The following is a 17,991-nucleotide window of genomic DNA, read 5'->3' on the forward strand; positions in this document are numbered from 1 at the left end:
TGGGGCTTCAGACCCCATAAAACCAACACTAGTGCCACCCCAGTCTGAAAGCTCAATGTACAAATCACCATTATAAGCTTACTGTTTCAAATCCGGTAATGGTAAGATGAGCGTTCTGAAAGCTGTTTTTGTGTATTTAAACTCAATAATTGATTTTTGTTCAATTGCAGCTTTCATGTGTTAAATCACTTATCGCCTGCCCAAAAATCCCTATCAGGTAAGCTCTTTCTGCACTTTGCGAGCTTGTATGTTCCTGAATGCATCACGTCGACCTTACTGTACTTACGAATACAAATTTTTCTGACAAAAGATAATGATTCTGGATGCTGTCACCTCTGATAACATTAATCACCGATGACGAGAAACATGAGTAACAGTCATACCTGGAAGCCATGAAGGGTGTCATGTCCAGCTCAAGAGGAAATGACACATAGGTGGTGATCTTTCGACGGAGCTTTGCGGAATGCTCAAACCGCTAAAATGAGAGGCAGAAAAATATAAAACGGATGAAGTTTAATGAAACGTGAAAATCACGGGGACTATGTGACAAACCTTGATCATGAAAAATGTATCTTACTTTAGCTTTAAATGAGCCTTAAAGAGTTCACCCAAAAATAAAAAAAATCATTATCAAAAACATCCATGATTGCTCATGACCCTATTTGAATCCAATAAAAGTTTGTGCAGGTCTTGTATGACATCAACAATTTCAGACCTATCTGCAAAGAGGGGCTGGTCAATTTTAATATTGATCAGATTTTCACTTCCTTTTTTAAGTGGATGGTTCTTGGCCAGAACAAGCTGGAAAGTAGACCAGATTTTATGCTGATGGTTCCAAATCTGGCTAAGCGAGGCTATTGTCAACACAACAAACCAAGAACTAAAACAACACGATACACTTCAATACATACCATAACTGATGCAAAATGACGCTTAAACACATATACATGTCCACTTACTTTAAGGTGGAAGCATGCCACGATCGGAAGTCTCTTCATTGTCAGCTGCTTTGTGGACTCCTGGTAACTATGGCAACCGCTGCATTTGATCTTGGCGCTACTTCCTAAGTGTTCAGGTCGGGTGAACCTGCATTGCAGAAACTTGAGTCAGTGGCGTCCAGTGGGATCCACAAAGACGGAGATGCTGTAGTGCGACGTGTGTACCTGCGTAAGCAGTCTGTGAGTGTGGTCGCTCCAGTGGGGTGACTGTCTCCATTCACCACGCTACCATCAGTTCCCGGGCTTAGGGGCCAGAAGGGAGTGGAAGAACCCGGCAGGTCCAGACTGATGTCCCAGAATGGGTCTATTGTCGTAGAAACACCGCTGTCGATGAAAAGATAAAAAATAAGCAAAAAAGCTTTTCGGAGAAAAACAAAACAAAATCTTAACAGAAAGATTATTAAATATACAGATGATGAATGCGATGGAATGTGAACAAAGGCGCAGATGGACTTCACACGATGAGGATTAGCTCAGACAGAAAGTGAAGGACCGGAATGGACTGCAACACCTCTATTTAACACTAGGTGGTGCTAAAACGCATGAATGACTTGCATGAACATGCAAACTGCATCTTCACACCTGAGGACACCATCCAAAATAGGTTACATCAAAGTCCATTTACAGAAGTCGTGCTACTTGGCGGCCATGTTTGCAATGCCTCTGGGCAGCAATTTACAAGATAGCGAGTCCACAGTCCCATCTACTTGCATGGGGGATGCAGATATTTCTAAAATCGCTGACAAAAATCACAATTAAACAGCATATTTCCGATCAATAATTAAACAGGACATGAACTGTATCATAACTTTGGCATGCTAAGCATACATTGCGCAAAAATAGCCTTTTTCGAAGTAGCCTCATCTACTGCACCTGCGCATAGGCTGGCAAGTGCCTCACGAGAGCCCCGCACAGAATATTGTCAGTCTTTATTCATTCACGATAGGCTCGTTTTACTGGACGGTGGGACTTCCTGCGCTATAGTGGCCATATTAACCAGTGCATTCATTGCCATTCATTCCTCAGTGTAGCCAATGTCTAATGTAAAACTGTCTATCTGTCCTTCATGGACAATAATCCCTTAAAGCAATTGCAAGAGCTCAGTAAAATTAAAAAAAAAATTGTTATAAAGTATTAAATTATCCAATAACTGCTATGTAGAATTGTGCTTTTTACAGCGTCACAAAATTAGCTTAGCCACATGCTAAACCCATACTCAACTGAAATCCATACATTTAAAGGAACAGTTCACCCAAAAATGGTTCCCATTGACTTGACCAAATTAATTTTAATGCACGTTTCCCAGCAGCCCAAACTAAGAAGCTAGAAACCGTGATGTAGCTAAAAGTGTACCCGTTCACTCACACCAAAAGGTGAAGCTGGTGAAGGACAATGTAGAGTTTCAGTGATGTAGAACATTAGAGATGAAAGATTAAACACTGTGGTTGGTCTTACTGGCACACTTGGCAGGTCACGTCAGACTGCAGGCCTCCTGTGAAGATTTGGTCAATGATGCAGTTGCAGTGGTTTGGGTTGTTGGCTTTTTTCCCATTGTCATCTCCTTAGTGGACATGCAAGGAGCATTTGAGAACACATCGAGAAGGAGAGAAAGAGAGAGAGAAGGTCTGATTAGAAAGCAAATCTCGGATTGCTGCAGAGAGGCCCCTCCCTTTTTGTTTCACACTGCAGGAGTGTTGAAGAGAGTGAGGATGTAGAGGATATAGAGTGAGATGTGTCTACAAACTCCCCCTCACTTCCTGTTTCACTGATATTTCAATCTTTTAGCAGTTAGCTATACCTCCTTGATTTGTCTCGTGTCTGTTTGCTCTCAGCTCCCACCTAATCTCTGACCCTGGCACGGGTACAACATGTTCAGTTCTGTATACGTTCAGTTCTGAGTCTTTCAATCTCGGCAAAGTATGCTTGAAATGTATGCATTCAATTCATTTTTGTTGAAGGTTTCAGATTAAACACAACTCAAATGTTGTGAAATGTTCGGTTATAGCTTCCCAGAGAGAATGCCGTTGATGCACCAAAATGTTCATTTTAAACCAACCTGTTACACACAGCGCAGGTTATTAAAGGTGAACTTATCATGTTTTTTGCAGGGTAAACATAAAATAACCATACTTACTGAAACACAGGGCTATCTGAAACATACATTTTCAGTTTCATCTTGTGGCTATCAATAGCAAATAAATTGCTCAATTTAACTGCATTTTGCTGGTCCAATGTGTCAGTTTTTGGAGGATCTATTGACAGAAATGTAGTATAATATACATAACTAAATGTCTTCAGAGGTGTTTTAAGACCATACTTAACCAAGTGTTATGTTCTTATTACCTTAGAATGAGCTATTTCTATATACGTACATTTTTCATATTTCACGTACAATTTGCCATTTTATTGTTACAGAAGCCCCAAACATCCAAACTGCTCTACAGAGAGTGTTTCATAATACATTATCTCCTTTGGCGAAGAACCGAAAATGTGACAAGATCTTAATCCTGTCCAGCCACCGTAGTTATTTGAAAGAGAGGGTTGAAGCATTCCATTATAAATAAATACAGCTACAATAAGGGGACAGTTCACGCTGCAAAACTGAAAAGTAGCCAGGTGGCACAAATACATTTAACAAGCTAATAATGTTTCCCTGTGATTTCTGTAAAGGAACACAGAGGGATTCATTTACAGTTAATAACAAACATTCAATCATAGATGCATTTTATTCTTATAAAAATGAAAGATTTTACAATCGGATAATGAAATGTTACAGAACAACACAGCACCATATATCCATCACAGTTTGGTTGCTTCTAGTAACAAGTGAGCTAGAATACTATTCCAGACATAGCCGGTTAAGTGTATTATGTTATCTACAGTGAGGTCAGTGCAGCTGCTTCTGATTGGCTGCAGTACCTTTGCAGTGTCTATGCAGCACATCCAAAGCAGCAATGAGGAACTCGTGTGCGTCCTGCTGCTCGTAGCCAGCGAGGTGTCTAGCATGGGTCCACACGAGATGCAGCAAGCGGAAGGGAATGTGAGGAGAACGGTGACCCGAGTAGAACTTCAAGAGACAAAGAGAGAACAAGTTTACATGTTTTAGAAATGTCAAGGACACTTTACAGATGCCAAGTGTTTGTGTGAAGCTCTCACCTCCTGAAAGAGCTGAGACATTTCGCAAACTAGACAAGAATTGGACTGCATCTCACACTTGTGTCTGTCGGACAGAAAAAAGTCCCTCAGCAGCGGAGTATGTGTGAGAGCCTGAACGATACAGTTCATAAAGCATGTGTTCCCAAGGTTTATCAAACCCCTCAGTCCTGTATAAAAATGAAGAGACATAGAAAGAGAGTTGAAAATAAAATTAAGAAATTGAGCTGTCAAGCACTTTAGGCGTAAGAATAAAACGCAACAAAGAAATTGAAATCAAATGGAATTAACTAAACAAGTAAAAAAATCCAGTATACTAAAAATATGAAGAAATAATAATATAATATGAATAAACATCACCAATAACAAGCTAACATTAACATTTCCATCAATGTATATTTAGAAAATGATTAATCATATTAATATATAAATAGAAAGAATACATTCAAGTACTACATAAAACATGTTTTACATTCTTTCTGTTAAAAGAAAGCAAGCGTCAATTTTGTATCACTAGACCTCGTTTCGACCTAAAACTTTGACTATGCATAACTTGATGACAAATCATCATTCAGTTATTTCAAACTATCACAATACGCATATTGTAATGCAGATTTGCAATATTTTGAAAATTTAGATATAATGTGTCTTCAGCCTTATACCAGTCAGAGTTTTTCTACCATCCTAACACCATATCCATCCATTGGGATGCATAACTGACAAGAACCAAATATACCAGCAATATGCAAATATTGCCACAGTTGGATGTGCCTGAAAGCATGGCACCATTTCTCATTACGTACACACAGTGTCACCCAATGCATCCAGTTTAAATGGTGAGATACTCAGAGGAATGTACATTTCATTTCGGTATACGAAGATGCAAATCTAAATAAAGCAGTTATCATATTCAGAAAACACTTCACTGGTTTACGTTTTTATAAAAAGGCATTTACGCAACATACATAACTACCCTGATCTCACGCAGTGTGCACTATTATACTCCGCTTCTTCCTCTTTCAACGCCTCTGTCAGCTGGAGTCACTTCCCTGCTGTGTTGACTTGGACAGCCCCCCACCCTGTACAGGTTGACAGTTTACAGGAGGCCGGTGAGGTTTTGGATGAGGTCTGGTCTATGCAGACAGAACGCTGTGCTCTCCCAGGGTGGCTAAATGTTTTCAACTGGCCTAGCTCCAAATCTACAGCTCTCAAGACATCTGTTCCTCGCGCTTTGTAGCAGTTAGTTAAGGGAGGATTAGAGTAAAAGGGTAAAAAGCATCGAAATATGCGTCCTTTTCTGCTACACTATATGCAAAAAAATAACATTATGATTGTACAGAAACTTGGAATTCTTCATACAGTAATAGAGCAGGACATGAATTGTGGGACACCAATTACTTAAGTTTTGTTACTTTATATGTAAACATATAAAAATGTGTCTAAAGCAACAGAGACAGACAGAGAGTGAGAGTGTGAATGAGTGTGGGAGAGCTTCTAGCTACATCCAGCAGCGCTTCCTACTGTACTTCACTCTTTCAAGTACTTCTATTTTATTTATGCACACGGGTGATGAAACATCATATACGATCCTGATCCGACACTCACATCAATGCTGACAACACCCCCCTCATCCAATCTCATCACTGGCTCAGTCGAGCAAAAGAGTCTGCAAACCAATGCCGCCCAAACTCCATCTCACACAATAGCCTTTTGAAATCATCCTACATCGGCCACATTATGTTCTAAATGATCAATGAAAGCTGAGGCACTCATATAGCTAATCGCATTAGTTTGTTTCTCTGGGTTCGAGAAAGGCTGGCGTTTAGCGCCTACGCTGGGCCTGCGGTGCAGACATTTAACACTATTACTCCACTACCAACCTCTCTGACTGCGGGGAAATGGGCGAAAATGAGAGAAGGGAGTGAAAGGTACCGCTGAAGAGAGATAATTATTTCTCTAATGGCCACCGCCCTTATCTCACCCCTTATTTGTGTGTGTGCTTCTTATTCTCTCACCTTCATATTAACAGAAATTGTAAAAAAAAAAGCTGACCGAGATTGACGGCACTGGTAGCCAAGAAACAAAACGCGGTCTTGGCTCTCGTACAATGCGCAGTCTCTAGACATTTGACAAACTAAAATGTCATTTGAACTGATTGTGGCGTATGAAAAAAAGCAGAAGCAGTGAGGTACAGTCTTGTTTTGGCCGATCACTTATCAGAAAACACTCATGTGGAAAGAAAAATAGCCTATGGGAAATAAATTGCTTACCTATGGTGCAGTTTGCCGTTATTTTCCTCCGTTTTGGGTTGTGTCGCAACAGCTCCAGTTCTCGTTTCGTGGGCTCCCACATTGAATATTTCTCCCCAATTCCTGAGGTATTACAAGATGAATTAATTCATTTTAATTGTATATAATTTTGGCCAGTGCTTGCAAGGCAACATACAATTAACATACAATGAAATATGAATATAAATCAATATAAATATAATTAAAATTTAGAATAAATTATCAGAGCAGGTGGCACTATGATTGCCAGAATGATTCATCGCGAGAGGACAAAAATTACATTCAAGTCGCATAACATCGTTTAATGGAAATGCCTGGAAAAACCTGGCTGGTGATGACATTATCATTATTGTTGTTTATCAACAGAACTGCAGTCTTACTGACTGGCTGCAAAATGTGTATAATGAATTCAAATGGTCTTCCTTGTATTCGCATATTCCATACATAGATATATAATATGGATATATTTAGTTAAGTATATTGAATAATAATTAGCAACTCACGTTGCACAATGACTGTGTGTTGCTTGTGTAGCAGACTAAAAACAATAAGTGTGTTGCGCATCATGACAACAGCACATCTTCTCTATAACTGCATTTCATTCAGCCCATCACCTGAGCTCACCCAAAACTCTCTCACTTATGTTCTGCTGCTGAAAGCACTGCTACTGTCATCAGGAAATGCAAATCTATCTTTGTACTGTGCCAAATGTTGCATGTCACATTTAAACATATGCAGATTCAATAGTGCGCTTGAGGAAGATAATGAAAAATGACGCCATTGACAGACACAAAAACAAGTGTGAAAAGTGTGACAGCAACACCCACCTTGCAACTTCCACGCTTTTCTCTGTTCTTCTTTGGCAATCTGTTCCATGTCTTTGTCGTATATGTAGTCTTGGCACACAAAGCAATATATTCCACCGTACAAAAGGTCTATAGCTGAGCGAGAAGGGAGAAACAGGAAGGACATATTAGAGACCTTTTGAAGAAGCTGACGCATGCATCTACTCTCGACAGAAATTCTATATCTACTCTTAAGCGTTGTAAATATGGATGAGGTATTAGGGAAACATCCAAAGCATTGCTCAGTGCAGCATATCAACCCTCTTGATCGGAATAATAATGACGATGCAGTGCAAAAAAATATAACAATATTGTGTCCTCTGTGAAATGTCACAGTGGTTCAATCTCATCGTGGAATAAATATGACCGCCGCAATTGCCTGTAGGTCATGTGTGCTTGTTGATAAACATAATTTGTAGACCTATCTGCTCCTCATTGCTCTGACCAATGTGAAAATTGTGAATGAGGAATATTAATTATGAATAATTGCTCTGTAATGAATAAAGGAACGCTTGTGTGTGAAGCTCATTCCGTGGTATCCTTCCATTTCCATAAGCCTGCAGCGGCAATACCTGTTTTTCAGTTCCCATGGCAACCTGAAGATGGTCTGTTTCACAGAGACAGACTAAAATGTTTGCAGGTGGAGCAAAGCAGTGGGGACTGGCTTCTATTTGTGACACGACACTAATGCACAAGCCTGGCAAAACTTGCCGACAGGTACTTGGACTATGAAGCTTTTAGTAGCTTTGAGAGCAGCAGAAGGTGAATGTTCGAGGCTATTTTCAGCTATTTTTAAGGCAAGAAGTCTTATTGTATATGACTGTCAAACTGGTGGTTCGGCATGAACAGAGAGAAAATCTGAAAAATCTCAGTGAAGATTTGCGCAGTGAAGATGTTTTAGCGTTCTAGGGGCAAAATTACTCTTGTCTGTTGGCGTAACAAAAGTAGCACGACCAGGAAAAATATTGTTATCCAATAATATGAAGCCTACAACCAAGATCGGATCAAATCATGATGGAAATCCCTTCCAACTCTGTATTTGGTTTCATTCTAATACCATTTCATCTATCACATTAAGGAAGTGAGGTGTTTGTGAATGTTGTTGTCTTTGTGATATGGCAGAAGTATGTAATACACCTTCTTATAAAAAAAATACACAGCATGTGGTCACAATCACATAGGGCTTGCGACGATGTTCACGTATATCGACGATGACTCGCAAATATCCCGATGTCGATTACATCAGACCGATACCGGACGATAATCAATAATAATGGCAAATGCACGTTCTAACATTATCAGGCGATGTATGTTTTAGCGTGAACGTTCACATTCATATGCCAAAGCAATCAGAAACAGTAACAAAATTTTGAAAACGCTGTTTTGTGCGGGCAGTTGAATGTGCTGCTATTTTCTGCGGGTCGCTGCACAGATAAACCAAGAGAAAGATGAGCTGTGTCGGCAAAGCAAAACCTCATGCTTGCGTCAACATTATTCTACTGCATAAAAGCTACGGTTTATGTACGCCCTTTACCTGATGAAAGAAGTCACTGCAACACTGGTTTGTGTGCATGGTGCGCCTGTGTGTGTGTGTGCGCATGCATGCCCGCATGCATGCCCGCATGCATTTTTGTTTGGCTGGTCCAGAAAGAATTCCCTCCTGGTCAGTATCCGTAGATTGATCAGCGTATGACATCAGTACACCGATCGTCTGCGCAACGTTGCATGAAGTCAAAAAAACCTGATGTTATCAGACATCGCAATGATATGAAAGTCGATTATCAATAAAAATAAATAACATTTCCCAGCCCTATAATCACATTCTATTAAGTTTGCAAAATCAAGCTGCACAACATTTAAGAATGAAATATATGCTGGTTACAAGAAGATTGTAAACGTTGTACGTACAAAAGACAAATTAGAAAAGAATGAAAGAATGGGTAAACTTTGTGTTACATATTATGCCGAACACTGAAAACAAGCGTGCTTGTGACAAAATATTATCTGAGGTCAAATATTCCCCATTTTGTTGAAAACTGATCAGCTTTGCACCCTAATCCAGAGCTGTTCGACGACTGTTTAAAACAGTAACTCATGTGTAATACCTAGGGCTGTCAAACGATTAATCGCATTTAGAATTAAAGTTTGCGTTTACCTTATAAATGTCTGTGTACTCTGCATAATACATTTATAAACACAAAAAAACACAATTATATCTTTAAATATATAAATTATAAAATTAATAAATATGTATAATTTAAACACAAATAAATATGTAAATATTGCCTATATATTAGTGGTGGGCATAGATAATTTTTTTTAATCTAGATTAATCTAGATTAATTCCAAAATTAATCTAGATTAATCTAGATTAAAATGGCTCATTTGAATTCTGCCGAAGGCATTCAGAATATGTGTGCTACCCAAATAATGACTAAAAGTAAGTCTTTGAGAACGGGTTTCTTAAGCCAGGTGGCGCATTAGACCGGGGGCTCATCTCCTGTTTCCAAAATGCATCACAAACTGCTTGAGAAAGCTGTTCTACTATGATAATCGGTGATGAAAATTAAATTATGTTCAATAAGATGAGCTTGTGTTTACTTCCGCATTAGCTAAGGGATGATTTGCGTTTAGGTGGTACTTGAGACTGGAAGAGCTCCTACAGTACATTTACATTAGTCATTTAGCCGACGCTTTTATCGAAAGCGACTTACAAAGAGTGAGGGAGCAACAAGCGATATGTCATACAGGAGCCATAATACATTAGATCTCAATACAAAGTTACTGGTTTCAACTAAAGCTAGACCACTACCTGTTGAGAGAAAGTGTTTTTTTTAAACCAATTCCGCATTGCACAAGGTGTAAACAACCTTAGTCTTGTCGATGTTTCTATTGGGAAGCTTCTTAAAAATTAATATTCCCTGAAGCAAACCCGGCGGCTTCATAGCTGCATCCATGTTAGCACGTCACGTTTGATGCGGTAATTTCACAGTAACGTTATGTTGTGTTCAGACCAAACGCGAATGGCGCGTCAAGCGCGAGTGATTTATATGTTAATGCAAAGAGCCAATAGACCTACTTGCGGCGCGAATCGCGCGAATGAAGCCCTGCTTATGAGATGATGAGGCGGCTTCTGCTTCCGCGAATGACGCGAATCACGCGAGTTGAAAAATCTCGTTCTCGCCCCGTACAGTGCAGTTAAGCTGGTATACATCCGCGCTAAAATATCAAGGTGAAAGTCATCATAGCTTGCGTAGTATAGACCCAGCTCCCAACCCAACTTTGAGAATAGATTAACGGCGACATTTTTCTTATCGCGCGATAAGAGTGTTGTGAATCAATATAAAAAAATCTGATTAATCACACATTCTTTCTTGCTAATCACACATGAAAATACATGTTTTTAAATATACTTTTACATTCTAATAATTTTACAATGTAGAAACAACATATTTCTTTAACAACATCATTTTATGAATGAATGGTAACATTCTGATATAATTACGGCAAATTACGGTCTCCATTTAATACATTTTTTTCTTTATTAGAACATTAATTATAGCCATTTAACATTGAAGTACAGTATAACAGAGCGCTCATGTCTAACGGTTAGTAAATATACAGAAATTTAATGAATTTCTCAAACACTTTACAGTCTTTTATGCTAAATTCTAAATTAAATACAGAATTAAAGCTACACAACAAATTTAATTCCTCTTTTCTTTTGTTCTTTAATTCACATTAATGACAGGAGTCACAGTAATAGGTTCAAGAATGCAGCCCCTTTAAGAGCTGTCTCTCTACGCAGATCTGACGCCCTTTCCAATTTTCAGACCTATTTGGATTCATTTAGGATTTGATTTAACACGTTGAAATCCTGTGCTTATGAGAATGCTAGACAAAACAGGCTTTCGGACATAATCTTGTGAAGTTTTGTTCATTCAAGCTCAAAAAAGAACTTATTAATGGTGGGATGTCTGACAGAGATTCAATGACGCAGCCTTTAGCCCGTGACTGTATACACCAGATGGGTTGGACCGCTGTAGCGTTGCTTTGTGCCACATCACACAGCTAGAAGCTGTCTAACTATAGACTACCGAACATGTCAAAGCATGAATAAGACGTTGTTTATATTATATAACACTAGACAAAGGATGACAAAATAAATGTATGCTGCGTTAAATATTTGAACGTGTTAATCTAAAAATAAACTAACGCATGTGTTAACATTGACAGCCCTAATTTACAGTGTATATATATATATATATATATATTCACTTATATATATATAAATGAATAAAAAATACACTATAATTGTGGAAAATGTAGGAAAGTTGCTATGTTGGTTGGAAACCAAAACCAGCCTACCAATGATGTCAGCATTAAACAAATGTTGTGATGAAACTTGATTTCATTCCTCTGAAACGATTTGTTTGATGGAAGTTGGAAGCCTGGCCATTGGACAGTAAATATGGTCCCACCGCCACACTAAGACATATGTCAAGGAAAGGGGTGTAATTTAAAGGGGGGTTAATGTTTTTGGTATAATTGTGGGGGAACATAGTGCCATTTTCAAAAAAAGGTATTTGAGAAGACAAGATGATACATTTATATAAATGGCATAAGAATGGATTATTTAAGATATTATTAAAATCATCAAAAATATTAATATAGAAAACATAATACTGATAACATCATACTGATGTTACTGCGGTTTAATAAAAGCTTTGCATTGAGCTTTAAAAAAGGACATTTCAAAGTAAAAGCATGGAAAAAATATAACTACCCACTGAAGGGAAGGGATGTAGCGTTAATCAGTATTTAGATGACATGTAGAAAATGTTTGCTGCATGCACATCAGATGAATAACCCAAAAGTGTAGCAGGCCTTCAGGTAACCATGGGAACCGGCACAGTACAGAGGAAAGAACACGAAGATCAATCCTGACAAGCATAAGCCGATAAACCAGCTTTGGCAATAGAAGACGAAAAACAAAACGCAATATAAATTAAATCGCAACCGCTGAGATGCAAAACTAAGATGTGAAGAAGGTGAATGTACAGGCAACCCGATTCCGCTTTAATTACTCTGCGATCAGATCTTTGGAGAATAATCACAGTTTTGCTCCTCAGGAGCAGAGCGTTCATTCACAGATATCCCTCGTACAGAAGCGAACCTAATTAAATGTTCAATCAAACTCTGAGGGGAACTCAACTCACTCAGGGGAATGTGCAGAACTCTGTGTTAAGACTGACTGGAGACTTTACTGCCAAGACACGGAGTGCAACAAATTAATGTGGATCAGTTGCGCTGAAGAGCAAATATGTGTGTGAATCTATATTTTCATATTGAATACTGTGATAGCACAGATAAATCTGGGAGACGTTTTTTTTGTGCTTGATCATCTACAGTACATATCTGAGATGTTTCCTGTATATAGAAGATGTCTGTAAGATGTTTATGATATGTAATAAATGTAAAATTGCCTTTTTACCAGGGGTGGGCTGATACCAGTTTTTCCTTTACGAACCGATTTCAATACCTGAATTTTAAGTATCAGCCAATTCAGATTTACGATCCATTTTTAGTCCTGCTTTTTTCTGGTCAGTGTAGAATGCATGAATGTTATAACATTGATCAAAACTATAATGTGTTTATGAAAGTTGACTGACATAATTATTATTCAAATGTACAGTGCGCATCGTCTCTGGCGCAGATGCATAATACATTCGCCTTGACGTGCTTAACCCACCTTCTTCTGAAGTTTATAACAGCCACAACATAAAGGTAAGAAATATGTTATATGTTTTACATAAAGTGCATTGCATCCTTCAAACCATTTACAGTGTAGATCTAGCAAAAATTTGTATCCACAATATCAGGATCGGCCCACCCCTAGTTTTCACACATATTTTCCAGATCTCCAGAACTTTAGCAGACATCGTACAGACACCTGCGCTATCTGGGTAGCTGATGAGTCACCACAAAAGCCAATACCATTTATCTATGTGTACAATATATGCCATTAATTTCATTTAAATTTAAGGAACTTTAAAGTTGGTGTCACTGACATTAACATTAGATTGAAAGTCATTTTTAGGAACAAGGAACATGTTTTAAAGGTGACATCATTGACCAATGAAATCCCCAGGAAACTACATTTTAACTCACCGTTTGTCAAAACTGCCATGTTCTTATCTCCAATGATCACACGCAGTGTGCCAATTCTAGCTTCCCTGTTGACTGTTATGTCAATCTGTGACAAAGGCTGCCAATTTTACTTAAAGAAAAGCTCTTCCACTCCTTTCCAAGTATGAAATAAAAAAATTCCAACAAAAACTTGGCCTACTTTCGAACATAAATACTTCAATATGTTTTTGAGCATTAAAGTTTAATTCTAGAAACAAAACTGGAGTCAGAGAAGTACCCTACTACACAAAAGCAATATTGCTGCCATTGTTCAAACATGTTAGCCCTCTTTTTTAGTTTTAAGGGGAATTACCCTACAAATGATTTAACAAGGTGGTTTCTGCATATTAAAGGGATCTTTCATCAATTATTTATTATGTCCTTTAAAACCTGTAGATAATTCTTTCTCCTCTGGAAAACAAAAGCTAAAATTTTGAGAAATGTCTCTGTGATTGTGTCCATACCAAGGAAGTCAATGGGGGCCAATGTTGTTTGTTAGAAACATTCTTTTTGTGTTCGACAGAAGATGATGTCCACAGGCGATTTCACACTAGCCCTTTTGGTGTGCACCCGGGTTCGATACACGTCAGAGTTCAGTTCGTTTGGGTGGTTCATGTGAACTCCAGTACGCTTCACTGCTGATATAAATTCAATCATACAAAATTGCGGAAGTGAACCGCTATTAATGACGTATTCTTTGGTAAAAAATGTGTGCTTGTGTTTGTTTCATTAACTTTTCTAACAAGCGTGACTGACATGTTCCAAGAAGAGAGGTGTAGCCTATAGTCTAGGGATGTCAAACTCAGTTCCCGAGGGGGCCGCAGCTCTGCACAGTTTAGCTCCAACCGGCTCTAAACCAGACCAGCTTGGAAGTTTCTAGTAATCCTGAAGATGTTGATTAACTGAATCAGGTGTGTTTGATTAGGGTCAGACCTAAACTGTGCAGACCTGCGGCCCTCCAGGAACCGAGTTTGACACCTGTGCTATAGGCCATCTCATTTCTGTTTACCTTCAGCGTTCTTAAGAGCATTTACATTACATTCACAGACAAAAGTGCCACTATGTACTGAGACTTTGGAAACCAAACTAACGGTTCAAGACATAAATGTATAAGTAACGCAAGCAATGTTATGCATTTTGACGCCATCTCCTGCGACAGGGTAAACAGCTGCAGGGTGATGACGCAGTGACAAAGGCTGATGGCGCAAACGACCCGCGGTTCGGACCCTAAAATAATAAAATGAACCCAGTCCAGCAGGTGCAGGGAGCAGGGGTTCGGACCAGGCAATCGATCTAAATGTGAAGCAGACATAAATGATGTCGTAATTTTGGGGTAAACTATCCTTCCAAATTAGAAATAAAACAATTATTCTAAAGGTAGCGATTTCCTCGATTATATAACATATAGTTTGCTTGTCTTTTGATTGGTGTGGAAATCCTGAGACATTTAAAGATGGAAGTTCTGTGCAATAATAATGTTTTGGTTATTTCACACCAGTGTTGTTCAAATTGAAATGTGTTATATGACTACTGTATTACTTTTGAGTTACTTTCAACAAAATAACTACAGAAGTAGAACGTAACATTCTAAAAAATTGTCTTTGTATTTTGAAAATACAAAATACTTTTGGCCAATTAACCTTTTTATTAGACTGCTGATTTCTTGAATTAACTAGGCTATACAAAAAAAAACTATGATTAAATGCATTTAAATACAAAAAACTATTACAAAATAATAGTATTTTGTATTTCAAATGGATGTATTTGAAACACTGCCCATCCATGCAGTCTAAGGAGGTTGATTAGCAAAACTAATTTTTGTTTGAAAATACAAAAATACTTTGATTAAACACATTTAAATTCAAAATACAATTAAAAAAATTCAAAGGTATTTAAATACAAAATAGTCCCATCCCATCACTGAACTAGATTATATAGAATTCTAGCTAGTCATCATGTAAACGTTAGCTTACCTTGTCATTGCTGCCTCGCACAGGGATCTTGCTTTCTAGCTTCCTGAAAGCAGCCCAATGACCCCTCAAAACCCGCCCAAAAGGAATGAAAACTAGCCCAATTATTGTCAAATCAAAGTTAACAACTGCCAAAAGACATTGCTATTGCTATATTAACTTATCTGAATAGTTTCCTACGTAATGTTCTGTTGAACTCAAAAAAGATGTTTTGGGGGACTTAGGAAAGCAAGAAATTCTGGGTCACTTTTGACTAACATTATAATTTAACAAGCTATGGTAGTCAACGATGTCAAAGAATTTCCAGTTGCTAACATTCTTCCAAATATCTTTGTGTTCAAATTTATACAGGAGCAACTGATTGCTGACCTGTGGATGGACCTGCTGGGTGCTTCGCCCTCAAATGATTGTGCATCGTAGTTGTTGATCAATGAAAAGCCAGCTTTGCATTGCAGAGTTTGCACTGCACTTTATTTTCATTCATTTTATTAAAGGAACACCACACAGAACTAATTTTTGACATCGTCTCAATTTACCGTTTCCGTTATGCCACGCAGGTCTACAGTGTGCGTAACTTCGTTACCAATTCTTGTGAGAAAATGTATTCCTCAATTGTCTCTTGACTGACAGCCTTTAGGTTTTAAGTGCAACGTTATTGGCAGCGCCACCTTTTGGTTACATGAACGCGTTACGCATGAAAACGCGGCGATTTTTTTAAGATCGCACACACTATTCGAAATTCTATAATTAAATAAACTAATCGAATATTCGAAATTCGTAGCTCATCCCTAGCTTAAACGTGATATTTGGCAACAGGAGGAAACAACTGTTGTACACTCATGGGTGATTTCTTTCATTGTGCAACGTGACACGCACCTGACAAAACATTAGTAAAAGCATAATTCGGATGCATTGTCTAATACTGCCGCTATATTTTCCTCTATGGTTGAGCTGAGCTCCCGCGTCTCTCCCTTTTTACTGTAGCCTGCCTGTCACACGCTCGTTCCCCACACTTGGGAATGGTCCGGTACTGGAGTTGTCCGGTATTCATGGAAGTATGAATGCGCATTAAGAATCTCATCAATTAACATTTATCCTTATAATATAAATAAACATTTTGGCCGCCACAGTACATTATAAAAGTAGCCCAAAAAAACGCCGCTCCATAATTTTTCCCGCAACTGCATATTCAAAATAGCCCAATTGTGCGGGAATGCCGTGACCCTGGCAACACTAGCAGTAGGGCTTACAGCGAACCAGGCGGGGCGAAGCGTCGGACCTTTAGCTCAAAAACTGAAATCATGCTAGCCAGAGGGAGATGGATGACACCACAGGTGTCCATCCACGAACAGGAAATAAAACTTACTTTCGTGATTTTTGATGTCTCGCGGGCGAAAAGTTTGTTGTGACGGAAGCGTTACTGAACATGTACAGAGTAAAATATTACTGAAAATTTATTAGGAACGCCTTACACTACTGCGTTACAGCAAAAAGTAATAAGATACTGTAATACATTACTTTTGTAACACATTACTCCCAACACTGTTTCCAATCTACTTCTATAAAATAGGTAGCTGATGAACCTCAAGCCACCGTTGAAAAGACACACGGTAAACCACACATTAACATAAAATCATTTTATCCCCTCACATGCTGTAATTACCCACAAACCCGACTGTTTGAGTCTTATTTGTTTGTTTGCTGTTGAAGGGTGGCACCCCTCCTCATTAAAACAAAGGGAATAATTACACACCACTGAAGCTCTCTGGAGCTGGTAAAAATCCAAGACACCCCATCCAAACATCCCTGGCCTGAGTTATGCACTTAGTGCCTTCGGCTTAAGAGTATAAAAAAGCATCTTTGCTTTTGCAGCAGATATAAAATGTATGTTTTTATGCCATGGTAGAGCTAGGCAATTAAAATAAAACCCTTTAAACAACATTTATGTATGTGGCCTGATATTGCTGGCGACTCCAAGAGGAACAATCTCAATTTCAAGAAGACAGCCATTGTACCCATTCAGATTCCAAATGTTTAATAAGTAAAAACAAATCTTGTAAAATTATTAATAAATCATTAGGACACAATTGAAAATGGTTAACCCAGTTTATGTTATTACCTTGGGTAAAAGAAAATGACTGAGTTATCCATTTCACATTACGAGGGTGAAGAAATCACCCAGGGTACTCCTATCACACTGTAGATAACCAAACCCTAGGTAAACAGTCCCATTTTAATTTTTGCTCTGTCAATAGTCATGTTTGGATATATACGGCAAATTGCCGATTTAAACCACTGCATTTCTCAAGTTTTTGCTTCAGAGACACTTAAATCCTACTTGGATCTCTTGAGATGTTTTTCAAATGGGGACTCATTTCACCCCGAATTGCTTTGTTTTACACTGAATATGTTTGGCACTACAATGTTACAAAGAGGTTAACATTGCATAACATCAGGTAAAAATGCAGTGATAACCCCATTTCTTGTTTGACGTTTCTTTAACATGGTTCTTAATACATGCTCTCTAACACATAAGGAATGTTGCTTT

General features: G+C 38.4%; 1 protein-coding gene across 2 annotated transcripts in view; it reads right to left on the minus strand.

Annotated features, from left to right (window-relative positions):
• usp22 (ubiquitin specific peptidase 22) overlaps window positions 1-17,991 on the minus strand; it is a 35,078-nt gene that overhangs the window by 7,006 nt on the left and 10,081 nt on the right. Inside the window, exons 3-10 of one of the 2 annotated variants that reach the window (XM_056771117.1) lie at window positions 7,267-7,380; window positions 6,422-6,523; window positions 4,155-4,321; window positions 3,918-4,065; window positions 2,454-2,556; window positions 1,164-1,322; window positions 960-1,086; window positions 384-475 (exon numbers count right to left, since the gene is read on the minus strand). In XM_056771117.1, coding sequence (XP_056627095.1) covers window positions 384-475; window positions 960-1,086; window positions 1,164-1,322; window positions 2,454-2,556; window positions 3,918-4,065; window positions 4,155-4,321; window positions 6,422-6,523; window positions 7,267-7,380 — 1,012 coding nt within the window. Of the gene's footprint in view, window positions 1-383; window positions 476-959; window positions 1,087-1,163; window positions 1,323-2,453; window positions 2,560-3,917; window positions 4,066-4,154; window positions 4,322-6,421; window positions 6,524-7,266; window positions 7,381-17,991 lie in introns of both variants that reach the window. The other variant, XM_056771116.1, reaches the window with a different exon arrangement.

Source organism: Triplophysa dalaica, chromosome 17 (assembly GCF_015846415.1).
Source record: "Triplophysa dalaica isolate WHDGS20190420 chromosome 17, ASM1584641v1, whole genome shotgun sequence".
NCBI lineage: Eukaryota > Metazoa > Chordata > Actinopteri > Cypriniformes > Nemacheilidae > Triplophysa > Triplophysa dalaica.